Here is a 16,817-nt window from a genome sequence, read left to right on the forward strand (position 1 = left end):
TTTCTGAGGGGATCTGTAATTTGATTTTAATTGCATTCATTTTTTTATAAATGTACAAGTCAGTGTAATAGAACAGAACTGCAGAATCATAAATCGAGATATCGGCATGAATCAAAAGTTGGGCACTTACACATTTATGTTCTCTGTTGTTACAGTTTTATCTTGCATAGTGCCTGTTGTACTTTTCTGTGATGTGATTAAAGCTTTCATATAACAGGTGGTTTTATGTACTGTAGGAAGAGCCATTTTAATTTTTGTCTCTGTGTATAGTTCAGGCATCAGAGCTACTTTTTTGGCCTCCCCTAACACTTGCCGTTCACCATAACCACAATAGTATTTGCACTTGAACAAAACGGTGTCTAACCATACCCTATAATAACATTAACAATGTTTTTATTGCTATAATGCTTTTAAAGCCGATTCCAGCTGGACTAATTTATGCCCAGACTTTCCTGTGGAGTCATCCACTATCACATAAGTGCCATTTTCTTGTAGTGGATATCATAGACATTTCTGTCCCTACTTTTGGTCTGCTCTTAATCATGGCTTTAATTTGCAGTTTTAATATACAACATTTAAGGGATATTTTAAAAAGAACTTTTGACAAGCATAGAAGGATATTTGAAAAGAAGCACAAAAGACTTCTGTCTATTGACAATGCACTGAGTGATGAGCATGATATAGTTCTTACTGTTTATATTATTAGCTGAACGCAGCGCTGATAATTGATAGCTTAGACAGGCTTTGGCCTGGAACCAACAGGATTAAACCAATCCATTCAGCAGCCTCATCAGCCATCCACCTAGCCTTCAAACTGTCAAACTCTATTATTTTATTAAACTGAGTCATGTTCGTCTTGGTTCTCTCTAATCTTCTTTGCACTGATATTAAACTTTGAAAACCTGTAAAAAATTGACAGTGGAGTCGTGTGCAAGGATTTACTGTAAGACTTCTGAACACAAATACTATTCACAAAGCAGCACATATGAACAGTGAAAATAGAACTAAACTGGCACTCATACTAAGCAGTTTAGGATATAGGTACTATATGTAATATATATACGGTATGTTGTAATATAATAAAAAAACTATTTTATGCATTTTCTGCATACTTATTATTGCACACACAATTACAGTATATTAACTTTTTAAACCACTAAAGGGATGTTTACAGCTACATTATACTTCAGACATGGAAAAATCTGAGCAATGGATTTTGGTTTTGAAACCACATTTGCAGAGAAGTAAGGTTTTAGGTATAGTATCTGAAGAATTTATCCATTGCTGATCTTAAGCCATTTTCGTTGAAGGAGAGTTGCGTGAATAGGCACACATTGTAACGATCTAATGTAAAGTCTTGCACACATCTTGAATAAGGTAGGAGAAAATTGTAAGCATATAAGTCATTGGATGCAAATGAGGTGCATAGGTTTCCAAAATAATGTGTTCTGTTCCTGTCAACTGTCTGAATTGTAGAAGTATGATAAATTTTCCTTCATGGAAATTTAACATTCATATGTCTTCCAGTTTAGACTGTTAAACAATGATGCAGAGCTTTACAGAAAAAAAACAGAATTTGATTATAAAGGAATCTGTTCAGACCTCACACCTCAGTATACAATGTGTTTATTCTTTGTGTTTGTTGTATGTATTTATTTCTCTTTTTTTATTTAAACTAACCTTTTAACATGGTAATTGAGCACAGCTTTATGAATAAGTTTTTGGGCATTCAGTTTAATTTTTCAGAAAATCAAGGATGGAATGTTTCTTATAATAACTTTTATATCTGGAGAAATGTATAAAATCCTTGAATATGAGCTGACCAAATTTGCATCTTTTGGGTAAACATATATTTATGTGGTGTTACATGTATCTTAGTTTCAAGAGCCATAACCAATAACATAATGTCAGGATATTGAATTGCTACTGTGCAGGACATGACCTGTCTTGTGAACTTTTACGTGACAGTTCAGTTTGGCTCAAAGAGTGGGTTCCCAGCTATGTATGTTCTGCCAATCCAGTGGAAAAACTACAAGTTCTCCGAATAAAGAAAAGTAATTGAGCTACAGCTCTTTAGCCTTGATATGCTTCCAGAACCACTTTGTGGCTGAAGAAGCAAATTGTCGCCTTTCCTCCTTCCCAATGGTTAAAACACACACTGCTGTTGAAAAGTGTAGTGTCATACTCCACAGAGCTGAATAGTCTATCCTGAGCCCCTTTCTTCAGGTCATCTGTTATTTTAGTTTTAGATTATAGATTATAAATTACTTCTAAGAACAAAGAGAATTTTCTATTGGGTGCTAAACAATGTAAATCACCAATGTTTAACATACAGTAGGTAACTTTCAACATCTCCATTGATTCCTTGCCCTCTATATTCACAGTTGTAAATACTTCAAACGCGTGATTTTTTCATCAAGGGTTTCTAAGGCATGATAGCTTTCTGATCTTTTCATTGGCAATTATCGGCAAAATAAATATTCTGATGATTTATGTTCAGCTCAGATCAAGCCTTGGTGTCGGCTTATGTGGAAGAGTGAGTGGCTCTGGTGTTCTGAAGCAGATCAAGCTGCTGTAGTATGTAAGGGGAAACCATTTGTGTCCCTGCCTACTACAAATCCTGGAAGCCACAAACTTACACTCGTACGAATGGGAAGCAGTGCTTTTGGTGTCCATTCCAAAAATCTAACAAGGCACACGCAGTTTTCTTTTGCCTATGGGAGCCATTGCAGCCAAAGAAACCTATTTACAGGGACTTCCAAGTAGTGCGTTTAGTCATTTGTAATCTTAGAGAAGCAGTAGACTAAATAGGACTAGACAGACAGCATATATAATTGACTTCCCATAGAAACATGCTGAAAACGGTTTCCTTTTGCTGAAGTATATGCTCTTTAAAAACCACTTGAAACCTTTGGATGGTTTTCAAAGAGCATCCATTTTTCTTTTATTGATTTTTTTAATGGCAGCGCATCAAGCAGAAGTAATCTTTTTTTTGGGAAAACGTTTGTGACCACATACATGGTTTGGTTAAAAAAAATCTTTACGGAATTTTTCAGATCTCTATGAGGATTTTTATCTGACACGGTTGCTTGACGATGCAGTTCACATGAAACTCAGAACTATGGTCGTTTTTTTTTTTTAAACAAATAAGTCTGGAACTCTTTTCTAAAATGGAATAGACTTCCACCGTTTGATCTCTGTATTATAACTTTAAATTTTGTAAATAGCACATGTAAGTCTTTACATTTATGGGCATAAGTATGTGGAACATTATATAATGTTTGCTTGAAGGGAATCTGTGATCATACTTGTCTTCTTGTTATGTGCCTGCTTGTGTTTCTAATATTTGCTGTAATGTGATACACACTTGAGAGCTGTATGGACTCTATGAGCTGAAACCTAACCTCACTGGATCAACAGTTTTGTTGTCAGTCCAGCATTTGTGGAGAATATGCTGAAGCGGCAGAAGATTGAAGCCACTTATGTGACACTGAATGTAGACCAGTCACATGCTGATGATCGCATGTAACCAGATACCTATTCTTTCAATAGATCTTTGTAATTGATTCAGTTCTCATGAACACTGAATAAATGGCACCCCCATTGACTACAAACATCTGCTTGTCTACAGATCATGATACAACTATCCAGCAGATCTAACACTCTCTTTCTGGCTAGAACAACAGAATATTTTTGTCATTAGAGTCTCAAAATAGCACAGTTGCACAAATCAATAAGTTCTTTAGTTGGTAAAACTTTTGTTTTTGCAGTAAAAATGTTTTATAGGGCAAGATATACTGTATCTGTTTAACTAGGATATACCGCTTCATTTTGAATGTGTGCACAATTTCCATTTTCCATCTTCAAAAACTCCCTTTGTATTGCATATCTGTCGAGGTAACTAATATTATTCCAATAAAGATGTGATCAATAATGACTGCTACACATAATTAAAAAAAGAATGAACATACTGTATATTTTAAAATCATAGTAGCCTATAATGGAAAAAAACTAAAATATAATTTTGTCTTTAAATGTCAAAAATATGTGCTCGACAGAGACAAGTGGAGAAGAGCAACCAAAGCAGCTGACCCCAGGACAGTCTGGGACTAAGGCTGTGAAAAAGAAGAAGAAATGTCAAAAATATGTAGTCAAAGAATTATAGCTCTGTTTTCATCTACAAATAGCAAAATACTAGGGACCCAATGCTGTTAACAATGCTGTTAAAAATAAAGTAAACTGGATATGTGCTAGCAAAAAAAGCAGAAAAAAATCTCAGCTTAAAAGGCAAAAAATAAATGAAAAGATTACATCAGATAAATATAGTTTGGACCTTTACAATAAGCCAAGAAGCAACACTCTACTGACTATGGAAAAAAATACTTTTCCAGATTAAAAAGATAAAATGAGATGATAAGATGTGTCTGAAATCTGATGGTACTGTGGAATTTGGATGGCTTGTAGATATCTTCATCTGTATCTTTCTGGAGCTAGACAAAACAAACGCGGGGCTATTTCTAAACATGGGCAGCAGCGTGGCACAGTCATCAGTGTTCTGGAGCTGTAACTGGAAGGTTACGGGTTCAAACCTCAGGTGAAATGCTGCGGTTGTACCCTTGATCAAGATACCTCATCTGAATTGCTATAGTAAAATACCTAGCTACAGTATATAAATATGTTCAACTGTAAGTTGCTTTGAATAAAAGTAGAAGCCAAATAAATGATAAAAAAAGCTTTATGATGTGTATGGACATGCTTAATAGTCAGTCAACTGAAAGTACAGTGCTTGGAATGGACAGATTTTCGCATTACCATGTGAATGAAAAGTGATCTCAAATTCTTCTGTTTACTTAGGGAGTCTACAGAAAAGTATCTGATTTTAACAGTCTCACTGGGAAAATGAAATCTTGCATTGCATTATGTAACAATCAAGAAGACAGACAGTTAAAAATGTTGTTATGGGGCTGATTTCCTTTGAGTGTGCCACAGAGGTTATGAGTGAGGGGAGGTAGAGAAGACTCACAATTGATTATTGTTGTTTGAGTCCCACTGTGTGTCACTTTTGAAAATTACTAACAGGACAGAATGGCAAGGGAAAAATAAACATTAAAGCTACTTCAAACAAGTGCTGCTCAAAACTCTTCCATGGTGGCATTCTGGGAGATGTTCCAATCATCTGGAGCCCATGGCGCTAGGAAGTGATGATGGAAGTTTCCCCTTCCCCGCTCCGGTCTTTCAAAACAGTGAAATTAAACCTAAACTAAAAACAACATTTAAAAACCAATCACTGAACAGTCACCAAAGGCTACTTTTTTTAATTTCAGAGAAGGAAATGGCACTGTTTTGCTCTCCGTGACTTTTGATTATGTGTCTGCAAAGTTGGACTTGACTGGACTGTCCTGGATAATCTTTACAGTCGTGTGACGTACAATGTCTCCTGTAGAAACATGTGCCCTGAAAGTTCTAATTGACTACCAACGATGAAATCCATTTGTATTCAACAATGCCTGGTAATTGATTCCATTCTGAATAAACCTGTTGACTTTAAAATCATAGTTTCCCTTAATATTTTACTCCTCTAGGCCTCTCGGTGCTATCTGAAACCTTTGTGGTAGTCTATCCATTCCCCAGTCGCAAATTCAGTTCTTGCATGCATGTACTGTACCTCAAATGTACTGTACACTAGCCTCAAACCTTAAACAATTGACATTCCTAGCATGCCGGTAAACCTGAAGAAAGGATCTAAAACAGGTGTGTTTGTGAAAAATCCCCTGCGCAGTTCAGCCCTTTGAGGTGTTTAAGCAATCAGCTAACTTTGATCCAAAGCAGAATTTTAGAATTAACATGATATCTGCACCAAATGATCTTTCTCTGTGAACTCTTAGGAAGAAAGCAGCTGGATTAACATAAAGGCAGACCTAGGTCTTTATTGTTGGAACTAAAAGGTTTTCAAAGTTATATACCTACCACACTGTTCATCCTTATTTACTGTGGTCTTCTGAGCCCTTCCCTGCATGAGTGAGGTTGTGTATGCTTCTGCACTAACTGATTAGTATTCTCATATGTCGTAGCTGATTAACTGAAACTTGTAGAAAGAACACACACTGTTCAGACATTTTTCTTACGTTTGTTGTCTCTCTCTGCTGTTGATGAATGTGCAGATTACTTCAACACTCACCTGTACTTGCTATTTGTAAAATTTACTGTTTGGCTGCTCATGAGCAACAATAACTTCTTTCTAGACGTGCCAGCATGACACAAAAAATACGAGCCTTAAAGACTAAGATTGCTGAAATGGAAATAACCATTGTGTCCTGTAATTGCTACGAATTACAATGAGAGATAAAACTGGAAACAGCGTTACTAGTGATGGACGTTCGAACACTGAGGTCTTGTGTAGCTTGTTTTTACCTTCTGATACATTGCTGAACTGCAGCAGAGTTGAACAAAACAGCCTCTTTCTTTCATTGTAACGTGCTTCAGTGGAGACGGATAAAATAAACTCTTTCTTTCATTGTGAAGTTAAAAAAGGAAAAAGCTTTAAAGCAAAAGGCGACACTTTCCTTTTCACAGCTACCACTTATCATTGCTCTTAAAGCGGTAGTCGTTATAATAATCATTTTTCATCATCATGTTTTTTTAAAAAACACCCACATCAAATAGTGTAGTACCGATTATCAACAGTGAGCCTTTATTCCTGATGACCCTTATGCTCTGTAGTTGTCAAAACTGTGACTACACTTTATGCCTCTCTGAGTACCCATATACTCTACTCTCTGGCAGAAAGATGCATTAAAATATTTCTTGCTGTTTGTTTGTTTTCATTATGGTCCAGCAGGTATTTAAAATCTCAGTAGAAGGAGGGCACAGAATGAATTTTAAGATCTGAAGTAATGCTTTTCACTGCTTTATCTCTTGTTTGCTGTGGTCTTATGAGTTGCTGCTTTCTGGCTTTTTTCCATTACCAAGGAAATGTAGATTAAACCAACTGTTACTTCACTGGCAGAGCTTCACACTGGAGGCAATTGCAGCCTTAAAAGGAAGCCTGACGTTTTGAAATTCTCAGTCAAATATTTTCTTTCCTTCTTACAAGGAAAAAAAAACTTCTGAAGACGGAAAAGGGACATTTTTGGGGGGTAGACAAAAATGTCATTTTGAACTTTGACCCAAAGACAATAAAAATAAATGTAGTTTAAAATAAACTAGTTTGTTGAACAAAACACAATAATAATAATAATAATAATATAATTATTATTATTATTATTATTGACATTGGCGGTGGTGGAGGGGAGTCTCCACATAACCTGTAAAGTGCTCAGAGTGGAGTGTCCAGAAAAACACTATATTATTATTTGTAGTAGTAATAGCAGTAGTATTATTACTAAAGTGATGAAGTGACCCTGTCCTTATTAGTTGCAATTTCTTCCTTAGGAAATGAGTGTTTCGATTTATTCTTTACTGTACTTGTCTTCCTCCTGTAGATGTGTGAATGTATTTGTTCTCCTCGGCACGAAAACATTTTTCAGCAAGGCCCACTTTAACAGTTGTGTCAATGATCCTTTCAGTCACTGCTGCAACTCTTGACAGCTATCACACGTATGGCAGTGTGTGAGAAATGAAGAAAAGCAAAGGATCAAGAAGAGGTCATTCTGTCTGCCATGCTTGTATGGTTGGTAGTACTTCATTGATCCCAGGATTGTAGGAAGGTCATTTAGGACAGAAGGAGCTAGCTGTGACCAACAAGGGTCAAGTTTCTTTACACTTACAAAAAAAAAACACATTATTTTTAGCAAACCCATTGCCACAGACTTGTTACCTCTTCATTGGGAATTTTAAAAAAGTACAAGGTTTTCTTTTGTAACATTTTCACTGTATTTCATAGAAGGCACTGCACCACTCGTGTCCTTTTATTTTTGTGGGCCAAATAGCATCTTGAGACATTTTTCTTTTTTCTTTCTTTTACGGTAAAACATCAAAAGAGCAGCTTTGGCAGTCCTTCTGATGTACATTAACCTCAGTGGGGCGATATTAAAGTTTTATTCCCTCTCCATTAAAAAGGAGGGGAAAGCACAGACTGCACTTTGGCATTAAGGCTAAATGAAAGGTGAGAAAGTTACATAGGTGCTACTGAACAATTTGGCGGCATTCCATTCGCCCTTATGGCGAAGCTGGCATGAGAATGAACTGCGTTGAAACCCATATGAGGCACCTCATCTGTACTGCTCAGTCAGCTGAACTCCCATCAGAATGCCAGAAAAAGCACTAAAAACAAGTACTAAGACAAGCTAAATTAACCATTGAGGTGAAATGTGAGAAGAAAAATCAATTAACGTTCTGTGGATACTAATTAAGATAGGTGTGTCTATTTAAAACCAAAGTTCCAAAACATGGATGCCTAATGTGGAATTATAGATGGATGTTCTGTATTCTGGTATATCTTTGATACATCCTAGATCTTGTTTTTAGCTGTTTCACTTAATGAGGACCTCAGGCTTAGGCATGTCCCACATCTAAAGGTGTGCTGTGAAGTTTACAATTAGAGCTTTTAGCTGGCAGAGTTCCAATACCTCCACATCTTCCAAGCAGAGGTGAAGTTCGAAAATACTGTATATGTGGATGTCATCGTCACAGGAGTGGAGCAGGGAACTGTGGTATCTACCAAGATTGGCTAGAAGTGCAGAGGTTAAAAAGAAGACGCTAATGAACGGAGCCCTGAGGAACACCCTATATTGCCAAACTGACCTGCAATAACACATATTTCTTGCATTCAAGTAAATGTATTATGCAGTATTGCACCCAGGTGTACAGTGTGCAGTACAACTACTGTACATGTAGTAGGTGGGTTCAAAAGTGTTAGAAGAACTGGAAGAACTATCAACCATGCGTTGAACAGCACATTGTGCTTTACAATTGCAATGCTGTGGAATACAGCCATAAAGCATGTTTTTGATCCAAACTTAAAACGAGTAACACGGGGTGACATGCAATCTAGCAATACAAAAAACAATTATTTAGTGTAGTATTAATGAACATAATGAACATTTTAGATTACTTTCTCAAAAAAAATTACCCATGTATTTTTCATTAGAAAACATGGTCATATAGCATAGAGCAAGTAAATATTGTGAAAGAATCTGGAGTTCAGGGCTGCTTTGCTCAATCCCAGTTTTGTTTTTTGTGCAAAGGACTCTGTGTCCATTCTTAACACAGAATGAAAGGCATTTGAAACAGTAACATGGGAGTAATTAACCATAATTCTCCCCCCCAAAAAATTAAAAACATAATTGCAGTGAATTCTCCAGAGGAATAATCCATTTTCTCATTTTGATGGGTGTAGTAGTCTGGATTCTTAAACACACAGGATTGAGAGACTCATCTCTGAACATTTTTTTCATATGCAGCTTTAGATGCATCACAGCAATTTTGCTTTCATGCAGGGAGGCTCTGTTTTCAATCAAGCCCTGTGATCAAACCACAATAAAGCCATCACATTATGACAGAAATGAATAATCGGAGGCAGAGTTATTACAAACAGAGTCTGGAAACACCTCTTTTGAATGAAGACTGGGAGGCTGTGTGCTTTTTCAAGGAGTGGCCGTTTTGAAGAACAGGCCGTTCAAACCCAAGGTCTCCAGATATTCAATGATTTTCTAACATTAATTTAATCCGTTTTTTTCTGGCTCTTAACTGACACCACTACAAAATTGTGTATCTTGGCCACATTTGCTTTTATCTGTTGGTAAATGCATGAACAACACAGCTTTGTGCAGCATTTTTTTTTGTCGACTTCTGCTACTGAAGCCACTATGTTAATACAGTAAGACATTGAATCCAAAACTAAAATGTTGCTCAGTTAAAATAGAAAGCTTAAATTTGCTTTAAATTAATATTAAGTATAAGGACAAATCTTTTTATTTAAGACTATATATCTAGTATATTTAAAAGGGTACAATGAATGCATGCCAAGAAAAAACATTTTAATGAAACGTTAGATCTCTTTAACTTCCAAACAGAGAGATTTCAGCTTTAATACATTACAGAAAACCTCTGCCAGTTTTAGTTTCTGTACATTCTCAGTTTTTGATGAAGAAAGAGTTTGCATGTTTTTTTAAAGGGTCTTATGCCACCAAATCCATATGTTAGCCTCTGTCTTTTTTTCTAGCATTCTGGAAGATTCAGTAACGTACTGTAAGTAAGAAAGCTTTGTGCCTGTTGCCACTACTGAAAAATGCAAGTTTTGGAATGCATGTTTTTACATCGTAAGCGAAACCGTATTTGTAACCTGTTTTAAAATAAAAATGTAAAATAAATTTCAGCAGTTTTGTTTATTAAAATTAACTTTGTCATTTTAATTACTTTAGGAACCCAGATCTTGGTTAAGTGACACTGGTTTATTTGTGAGTCTATTTGTTAGACAATGTGTGTGTGAGCAATGGTAATTTTATGATCGAACTGGTTCCTGTAGAAATGTCACTCCCACCTGATGTGTTCTAAATCTATGCAGAAATTAGACTGCTAATGGAGTCTGAGAGGGATCGGAATTTAAGCCATTCTGGGATTTAGTTAATCTGATGTGAACCAATTTCTTTTGGAATATTCCAAGGCGCACAAACAGATTTTGTGCTCTGGTGTAGTTTGTGATTGGTTGTGACTCCAAGGGGAAGACATCTAAGTAACATGTTTTTAAGTTGGTATTTGTATTACATCTGGGTTTCAGTTCACCTACCTAGGCCCATACTCAGTATACTGTAATTGTGCTTTAATTAAGTAAAATTAAACCTTTTTTAATAATACATTATTTAACGTTTTCATGATCTACACTACGCAGCCACAAATAACAGTGCATTCCTTTAAAAGAAGAACATCTTGTTTTATTCTGTCCTCTGTATTTATCTCTGTTTTATCTTATCTGTATTTATTATTTGTATCTGTATTTATGTATTTATCTGTATCTGTATTTATCTCTCTTTTCTGTATGAAATCAGCTCCTGAGTTTCAAATGAAATATATTTATAAGGTTGCCCACAGCAGTAGATAAAGCTGTCATTAAGTTAAGGTGCATCACATGTATGTAGATTTGTATTTTATATGGTTACCATAATATCCATGTTATATCCACATAACCACATATTGTTAAAGCATAAAGTCATATACTGTAGAAACATATCTGTTGGTGGTAAATTGTAAAATGCATTATGAAATAAATGTAGCAACATGGAGATCATCCAGAATTGATTTGCTAAGAAGAGGAGTAATTATCAAAGAAAAGTGCTAATGTCTCAGTGTTTGGTATTTTAATTACAGAAATATAATATCTTTGCTTTAGTGACAAATTCCTGCATCATGACTGTTCAGCTCAGGAAATGTTGGTGTGTAGAATGAGGGAGAATACAGAAACTTAATTACTTTAATTAAAACGACATGTACAGTACTTGAATGCATTGTTGATGATAAAAGCCACATGGAGACAATGACATCTTGCAAGAGCTTAGTTTTTAATGATTAGGAAACATAAATGTTTTGAAACCCAGTGCAGGGCGTGTTCAACTTGCTCAAGCCTTGTCATTGAGCAAAATTGCTTTCAGAGCACGGAGTGCAGTATTTTAACTTCCTCCAGAAATTCATCAACCCTTTCTGTCCCACAAATCTGGTTTGCCAAAAAAAGAAAAAGGTTTAAACCTGCAACACTGTGACTATCTCCTTGAACAGATAGCTGTTTAAAGCAGTGTACAGCCAGGTCTGGTTATTCTTTTAAGCAGTACAGCAAGGGAACCAGCACTCTTCTCCAACTGCTACCTTTGGCTGAAGGAAAAGACTTGTTTGAGAGATAAAAAAAGACTTTGGCTTGAGAAAAAGTCAAGGGATTGGTGTATCCTGGCAGCCAAAATAACTTACTTTTGGATGTCTCCAGGCAATCTGTAAACAGCCTTCAGGTAGACAGACCTGTAGCTTCCTTAAGGATTTGTATCCATCTAGGATCACAGGGATCTGGAAGCCGCAGAAGTAACACGCACTGAATGATTTATTACGGAGGTGGTGAAACAAAGTTAAGCTGAGTTGGTGATTGACACATGCGAGGAAGACAGGTTCTCTTTCCATTTTTAGAAGAAACCATGAAACCACAGCATGCCTGCTGGTAGCAGCAGAACCTTTGAATTGATAAAGCTGGAAAATACAAATATTTTGTTTTCCATTCCGGGAAGCTGTTAGTTTTAAAGGTTGTAACCAAACTAAACTCTGCCATTTTTAAAAGTCATCAATGTTATGTAGGTAACAGATCTTGTTATTTAAGCAATCATAAATAATAACAAGCAGCTACCAGATGTGCATTTATTCATTGCCGAAAAAGCTGTCCCAAAGGTGTCTCATTTTCTCTAGCCCTGAGGATATAAGAAAAGCTGCAAAGTAGCTCATTTAATTGCAAGTAGACTCCCACAACCCTTAGTGTAAAAATGTGTCTTGTGTTCTTAGTTTTAAATTCACTACCCTTTGTTTTTTTTTATACTCCCCTCTAGTTTGTGTTTATACTGAAGAATTCCATTGTCTTTGTCAATGCTTTTGTAGAATTTGTAGACTTGAATCATGCCATTTCCCAGTTAAGAAATTCCTTTAATCCTAGTAATTTATCTGGTTATTCTCTTACTAGTGCATTATACCATGTTAAAGTATGTGTATGTGTGTTTAAACACAATTTTAAATCAGCATTGCATGATTTAAATTCTACACTTCCTATTTCTACATACATATACATTACTTTTTGTATCGCTTCCCCACATTACAAGATGTACAAGATGTGTCACATCTCAGTCTTTTTTTACATGTATCTTTTTCACCCTCAGTGTTTCATCTTATACTGTATATAGTTTATGTTTTTGCTACCTGCATATATCACTCTGTATTTGTTTACACGTACAGTACAAGTGCCAAGTTTTTGTCCAGTCTTTAGATCTGTTCAAGTCATTTTGATTTCCTTTTCACCTTTTACAGTGTTTGCTGATCATCCTACTTTACTATCATCTGTGATCTTCACTAGGTTATTAGCTATTAACTATATCTTATTAACTAGAATCAAAATCATTGGTACTGTATACAGAATATAGTATAATATCAGAATTTAGTATTTAGAAATAGAGTGTATGATACCAAATCAATTGCACTGTTATCTATCTTGTTTAAAGAACACTGACAATTTACTGTAGTTACTTAACATTTTTATAAATACATTTTGACTAACCCCTAGCATCCTGTTGCCTCAAATGATCCTCTAATTAGGTTCTGCTTATCATTTCCATACCCTTGACAGTAAAGAATAAGTAGAAGAAGTAATCATGTCCCTCACCAGTCTTCTGTGTTCAAGACTTATAAAAATCAGTTACAGTATATTAGCCTATTAGTGTACACTGTTGGTCTACCCTAAGTCTAGGAATGTATTTGGTTATTCCTAGATTGCTCTATAATTACTTGGTTAAAAGGTATCTTTTTATTGATAGGTGCTACAATAGCAATTTTACCATCAATGCTAATTACTGTGTTAGTTTTGCTAATGGACTTGTTTCCAGTAAAGCTATAGCATGAAGATTTTAAAGGAACTCCAAGTGTGTCAATATGTCAAGTTTAATCTTGACATATTGCGTATCTAAAGAGTGTCATACGAAATAAAATAAACTTATGCCATAGGTTATAAAATGCTAAGTTTCATTTTTCTTTTCAGTTTTCTGTGTGAAATATTGAGATGATTACTGGAATAAACACAAGGAGAACTGTTTTTAATTTAGCATAAAATGTTGTGTTACCATCTTGCAGAGAATTGCAAGGCAGTCCCTTCTCCCCACCCCAATCTTTTCTTCATTAACTTTGTAAACCTTCAAAGGCAGGCAGTTAAATAGCTTGGGGATATCTTTACTTGGTGATCTAACCTGTAATCTGATTTTCGAAGATCCAAGTCAGACGTTTTCGTGAAATAAAGAGAAACTTCTGTGGCATGGAATGGTTCTCTGTTTTACAAAAGGCCTCAATTGCCTAGCTTGAAAACTGAAGAATGAGGTCCAGAGAACAGCCTTCAAAGACTGTTTGAGTTCTCATTGTTTTGTTCTAGAATGTTTATTTTTTTTAACCGAGCAAATGCATTTCAGTCATGGAACTGGGGTGTAGCAGTAGATGAACTCTCAAGTAACCATATGGTTATCATTCCATTATATTTAAAATCCAAGCATGCAAGGCATTGCTTTTTCATTTCCATTCTTTTTTTGTTTAGTTATGTTTTTCATTATGAAAAAAATGAGTGAAATCAAACTAGTGGGAGATGTGAATTGAAGCAATGCAAATATTTGCCATACTTTTTCATTCACAGTGTTGCGTCTTACTGAGTGTCAAGTATAGAACAAATATAATTACAGAAGATGTATACATCCCGCGCACAAAGTATAAATGCTTAACTTATGTTATCAGTGTTGTATATTTTATGGATGTCTAATTTCTTGGTCTTTCATATATGGCAAGGGCATTGATTGTTCACATAACGTGGGTAGTTTATGGATTTATTTGCATTTACTGTAGGATTGAAGTTATGTATATACGTCATCAAAGATATCAGAGATGACCATGTTGGGTGTTTGAACAAGGAAGGTGTATTGATAGAGTGCATGCTTTTATTTTGCAGAATGTTACACTGCAAATGGAGAAGACTACAGGGGCAAGCAAAATGAGACATGTCTTCATGGGGGAAAACCATGTCTTTACTGGAATGAAACCTTCCAGCACCCCTATAATACCATCAAGTACCCTAATGGAGAGGGGGGACTTGGTAACCACAACTACTGCAGGTAAAACACTGGCTTAATGCTTCAAAGCTGTGAAATCTGAAAGTCCATCGGATCTGTTCCAGCACTGAAGGAGATAGAATTTGTTACTTTTTAATCATCTTTTGTATTTTTGACATTATTTGGATAAATGGAAACCTGTTCTCTAGGATTATAATGTTGACATGTTAAAGGTGTCTTAAAGGAATAGCTACATTGTGAGTATTTTGATTGCTTCCCTTTAATGGAAATGAAATCAAAGGAGACTAATAAAAACCTTCAGACATTCTTTATCCACCTTCCTATTTAAGTGGTGCTGTACACTGAAATAAATATCCCTTCATCACTCTCTCTTCATCACTTCCAAAAAGTGGTTACATCTTCTGATGAAAGTCATCCCAGAGTCTGATGAAGTTTGCCTCCCATGTTATCTTTTGTTTTCATTTGTTTAAATGCGACACAGGCTTTTGATTTTGCTCTACAATACTTCAGCATTTCAGTTAATTGGACACAGACGGGAAAAAAAAACTAGCGCAAGATGTAGATGTTTTTAAAGATCTGGCTTCAGCTTTTCCTGTAATGGTGTACCCTGAGTTTTTGTCTTGAGGTTCAAAAGTTAAAATTTAGGATATCCTCTAAGGCTTTTGGCAAGAAGCTTTAGAACTTATTTGAACATGTTTCCAGGTACCTAAACTGTACCTAAAGCTTTGCAAATGTCAAACCTGTATCACTATCTGCAATTATACAGTATCTATCATTAAAGGGGTTCAAAGCATACTGTACCTCTTTTAAAGTCTGAATTGTATGTCTTTCATCATATATTAAAACTATTTGTTGTGGAAATTTTCTGGATAGTTTCATCACAGATTTTCAGAACATACTGTATCTCGGAAAGATTCTTTTCCCTTTATTTTGTGTTAATTATTTTGTGTTAACTTGACACAGAAGGTTATATACATAAAATTTGTTATGACTTATGACCAGATTTTGAGAAGCTGCGATTTAATTATAAGGTAGGGAATATTTAATAATTCAGAGTCCTGAAAGAGGACAGCTCTGGGGTCCTGGGCTCAGTTCTGAACTGCTGAATTTTCTGGGTGAAGTTTGAATAATGACCTGTGGTAAACTAGTGCTCTTGTTTCCACCCACATTCTGAAGACATGCTGTCCAGTCCAAGTTAGCCAACATCTCAAAATTAAACCCCATATGCATTTATGAGTGAATCCAGTTGAGTCCAAGTCAGGAATTGGCTCACTGTAACTGTCTAAGGATAGAGCATATGCTGAAAATGGATGGATTGGCAGGGAATGTGATGGTGGTCTTTTGTAATACTTCTATATGAATATACAGTACTTGGCATTGAAGGAACAAGAGCCTGTCAGGTTTTAGTTTGAGTTCAAGTAATCCTGACTAAACTGTAAGAAGTTTATGGTTTTGGTTCAGTGTGTTGACACACTTAATGTCTCCATTGCTTCTTACCTGTTCTCTTCATGGCACACCGAGCTAAAATACTAAAATGCTTAAGAAAATTAATTGACATCTTTTTAAGCTTTCTTTATAAATAAAACTGTGCACCAGACCTGTAAGGATGTCCATGGTGCAGTTTGGCATTTTTACCTAACAGCTCAATTACATTACCAGAAATATTGCCGAGCTTTTCAAAGGCAGTGAAAATTGAAATGGCAAAGAAAAGCATGTTGCAGACCAACAAATACATAAATTTGCCTTTTCTAATCTATTTTGACCTTGTATCCTTCAAAATAAAATGAAACCTTGTTGTTCATAAATTTTGCAGAGGAGCCTATAACTGCTAGATTGCCATCTGACTGCAAGGATGGAAACCTAGCAAATGAAACTTTGCCCACTGAAAAGAAAGGTCATAAAATGTTATGATTTAATGGATGACATAAAACTCATGAAGCTTCTGTCAGTGAATTATGCAGTACTGTGACTGCGTTTGAAAACAGATATGTTTTTGTTTGTCAGACTAAGAGAAAAAGTCATTGCGTTTTTACGTTT

General features: G+C 35.6%; 1 protein-coding gene across 1 annotated transcript in view; it reads left to right on the forward strand.

Moving 5' to 3' along the window:
• The window catches only part of kremen1 (kringle containing transmembrane protein 1), a 53,145-nt gene that overhangs the window by 8,966 nt on the left and 27,362 nt on the right, over positions 1–16,817 (forward strand). Inside the window, exon 2 of the mRNA XM_088935759.1 lies at positions 14,660–14,822. Within this exon, the coding sequence (XP_088791885.1) occupies positions 14,660–14,822 (163 nt within the window). The remainder of the gene's footprint in view (positions 1–14,659; positions 14,823–16,817) is intronic.

This window comes from Atractosteus spatula, chromosome 17 (genome assembly GCF_055471065.1).
Source record: "Atractosteus spatula isolate fAtrSpa1 chromosome 17, fAtrSpa1.hap1, whole genome shotgun sequence".
Lineage (NCBI taxonomy): Eukaryota > Metazoa > Chordata > Actinopteri > Semionotiformes > Lepisosteidae > Atractosteus > Atractosteus spatula.